Source organism: Salvelinus alpinus, chromosome 10 (genome assembly GCF_045679555.1).
Source record: "Salvelinus alpinus chromosome 10, SLU_Salpinus.1, whole genome shotgun sequence".
Lineage (NCBI taxonomy): Eukaryota > Metazoa > Chordata > Actinopteri > Salmoniformes > Salmonidae > Salvelinus > Salvelinus alpinus.
In genome coordinates this window covers 49576832-49580303 of record NC_092095.1, presented here as the reverse complement: position 1 = coordinate 49580303, position 3472 = coordinate 49576832, and the positions used below count along the sequence as shown (strand labels likewise).

General features: G+C 40.4%; 1 protein-coding gene across 1 annotated transcript; it reads left to right on the top strand.

The window, feature by feature from the left end:
• Positions 1-627: 627 nt before the first annotated feature.
• On the top strand, positions 628-2342 carry LOC139532147 (ADP-ribosylation factor-like protein 4C). Its single transcript, XM_071329360.1, has one exon. It carries the CDS (start codon positions 1166-1168, stop codon positions 1742-1744), a length of 579 nt encoding a protein of 192 aa, XP_071185461.1. The 5' UTR covers positions 628-1165; the 3' UTR covers positions 1745-2342.
• Positions 2343-3472: the final 1130 nt, after the last annotated feature.

Sequence of the window (3472 nt, the reverse complement as noted above, 5' to 3'; positions counted from 1 at the left end):
ACCCCTGAGGCAGGCTGTACATTAAAGGCCCACTCCTTAATTTGAAAAACAATAAAAAAGGCAGCCCTGCCACTTAGTTTGCTATAAAGCTGAAGGATGGAACTGGAAGCCTACTGAGGAGTTGTCCTGACATCTAGTGGTGAATATTTTCAACACATGCATTTTTTTGTAATGTGCTGTAAATGTAGGCCTACGTGCCATGGGTCATTCAATAGAACTTGCCATGGGGTCATAAAAAAAAGGGAATAGGCCTACCTGGCAAAAAGAAGAAGAAAAATACCTGGCAAAAATGTGTGTCTAAACTCCACCTCCTCAGTTATGGTGCAGTACTCATGTCATGTCATAGGACTGCATATTCTTAATTTATATATTTATTTGTATCTGTATGTCATAGCCTACAAAGGTGCCAGGAATGTATTTTAATAAATAAATGAATGAATAAATAAACATAACACTGTACAAGGTTTTGCAACCTTGAGGTTTCGTTTCCCTTGGTGCAGGTTGCTTGCCGCTATGCACATGTGGCACTGGTAATGTGAAGTTTCGCCCCTCCAAGCTGAAGTCTATAACATTCCTGATTTGTCTGCTACGCGAAGGCGGAGTCTCCTAGTGTAGTAGACTAATGTGTGTGCGCAACGCTGAATGGTAACCACTGTGGCAACCTTGTGAACCAACAGTCTCTCCACAGCGCTTCGCGTCGGGGTGTTCTTTTTTTCGCCGATAACAGAAATGTTCTGACTTCCGGCTACCTGGCCTCATCAGAGAAGGTCAACATTTGCATATTAATTAACTTCAAGATGAGATGTTAATACAACAACTCGTGGTGGATTGTTAGGCAGCATCCGATTATTGAATTGCATTTGTTGCTGCAGCTGTATGCGTCGGGAGCCAACGTGCCAGAGGTGACTGCATCCACCGCAGCTTTTATAGACCAAGGGGACTGATGACAATAACAATCTCGGATAGTATTTCATTGTGACCGTGCGCTCTTCTCCAATCCATACAGGTTATCTACCTTGAGAAATGCGTGCTTGCAGAATGCAATAGCAGAAGATGGAACAACAAATATTTTTTTTCATAGAGATCTAAGAAAGATATAGCCCATATGTATGCTTAGCATAAAGCAGGTGCCTCTTATTTGACTTCTCATTCACCAGTGCGTAAAATGGGTAACAGTTTTTCTAACATAGCTGCTTTTCAGTCCCTGCATATTGTCTTGCTGGGTTTAGATTCCGCCGGTAAAACGACTGTCCTGTACCGCCTGAAATTCAACGAATTTGTGAACACTGTTCCCACAATCGGATTTAACACCGAGAGGATCAAACTAAGTAACGGTACCGCCAAAGGGATCAGTTGTCATTTTTGGGACGTCGGGGGACAGGAGAAACTAAGACCGTTATGGAAATCGTACAGTCGGTGCACGGATGGCATTATTTACGTAGTGGACTCAGTGGACGTGGACAGACTAGAGGAAGCCAAAACAGAACTGCATAAAGTTACCAAATTCGCAGAAAACCAAGGGACTCCACTACTGGTGATAGCCAATAAGCAGGACTTGCCCAAGTCTCTGCCTGTCCATGAGATTGAGAAGCAACTGGCACTGCATGAGCTCAGCCCTTCTACCACTTACCATGTCCAGCCTGCATGTGCCATCATCGGTGAAGGGCTCCATGAAGGCATGGATCAACTGTATGAAATGATTGTGAAACGAAGGAAATCATTAAAACAAAAGAAAAAGAGATAAAGACTCATTACTGTAAAGTTGACCCCTATCTTCTGAGCTGTCTGCTACTGTACCATGACTTTTGCTGTAGTAGGTATGTCAGGTGATTTTTGTTATGCAGACTGTTACACTTGCAGTGTTTTTTTAATGATACACTGTATAGCTTTGGGGTTATTGGTGAAGTTAGTCACTTTTAGCTGTGCTGTTACATTCAATAACACATAGGGAGGAAAATAAAAACTTGCCTCTGCTATCAGAAATGTCCATGACAGGCTGGTACCTGTTTGTTGCTGCTTCACAGTATTTTCTTGTCAATAGTTTTTTCCCCTGGAGAGTAAATGCCCTACACAGCACTTTTTGACAGACTGGAGTAGCCCATATTATTTCCAGATTGGAATGAACGTCATTAATCAATATCAATGTGCTTATAATGTACTTATAATTTTTCCACTTTGCATGCTCTGTTTATGTTACTAACACATTTTGAGAGAGACCGTCCATTTCGTTCTAATATTTCCCCTACTCCTTTGATAACTGGGCAAACAGTGCTGTTTTATAGTAGAATACAATAGCCTATATTGAGTTTAATGTGTCTTTCAAATAAAAAAGGCTATTCCTATTTTGCACGTTTCGTCACAATATTGTTTTGAATGTTTGTTTTATGACTGATGCCCAGCTGAGCATTCTACTCAATGCAGTGTCAATAAGTGCCAAGGAAGATTTAGTCTAAAGTGCATTACTGTGGCTTGGAAACACGATGACATTCCGAAAGGAGGCAAATAATTAGTAGGACCAGCTTTTGTCATTATTGTTATGTCGCCAGATTGACTTTAGATGCAGTATAACTTTAGCTAGCTAGCTAAGATTGAAGGGAGCGCAAACATTTTGTTGCTAGCTAACGTTAGCGTTGTTACCTATTTCTGACAAACTTTGCTATCTCACGACAACATGTCCATCTCTCTCAAGTAAACTTGACGACATCATAATGATGGCAAAGTTGTTTTCTACTAATTATTTGTCTTCTTTAGGAATACCATCGCATTTCCAGGCCACTATAGTGTAATTTTAACGAAACAGTCACTAGCCCCTGTTCAGAAAGACTGCATTAAATCAGTCTGACATCAATATGCTGCGGTATCTGTAGAACGTTGATAACAATGGTAACGACATGATGGAGGTGCAACCCATGACACATTATGGTTGCAGTCCAAATACTTAAAAGACACACCCGATCCCCTCAGCCCTCAAATTAAGTGGACACTTCTGATGACGTTTCGTGACGTCGGACAAGTATACCCTTGCAGGGAAAGGGAGGAAGGAATGATTTTTAAATGGACCACCCTTGGCCGGAAATTCATCACTCGTTCATCCTGCGATGATTGTGTTTTCATATAATGATTGTCTTTTCATATATGCGCTACAGTCAATTATGAGTGCAAGTCTACTTATATTAAATATATAATTATTAGTCTACTGTATGATAGCTAGCAAATTAATTAGCTAACTAACGTTAGCCTGCCTAGCTGGAACTTCTGAAGGAGGAAAATGTTTTATTTCTACAATTTCCAAAAGATAACCAAACAAAAACATATTTACATTTTACAAGATGTGTTTGTGCCGTCATGTGCATTAGTAGCACAATTTCTAACTTATTTGCATTTGTTTTTACTTACACTTGTATGTTGACTTCTCCATTGATGCTGTTTTTATGTTTTTGCGGACTTTTCTTAGCGGATCGTCGCGAATCGT

Excerpts from the sequence above, each read along its gene's own strand:
- LOC139532147 (XM_071329360.1), top strand. The coding sequence starts at position 1,166 with ATGGGTAACAGTTTTTCTAACATAGCTGCTTTTCAGTCCCTGCATATT.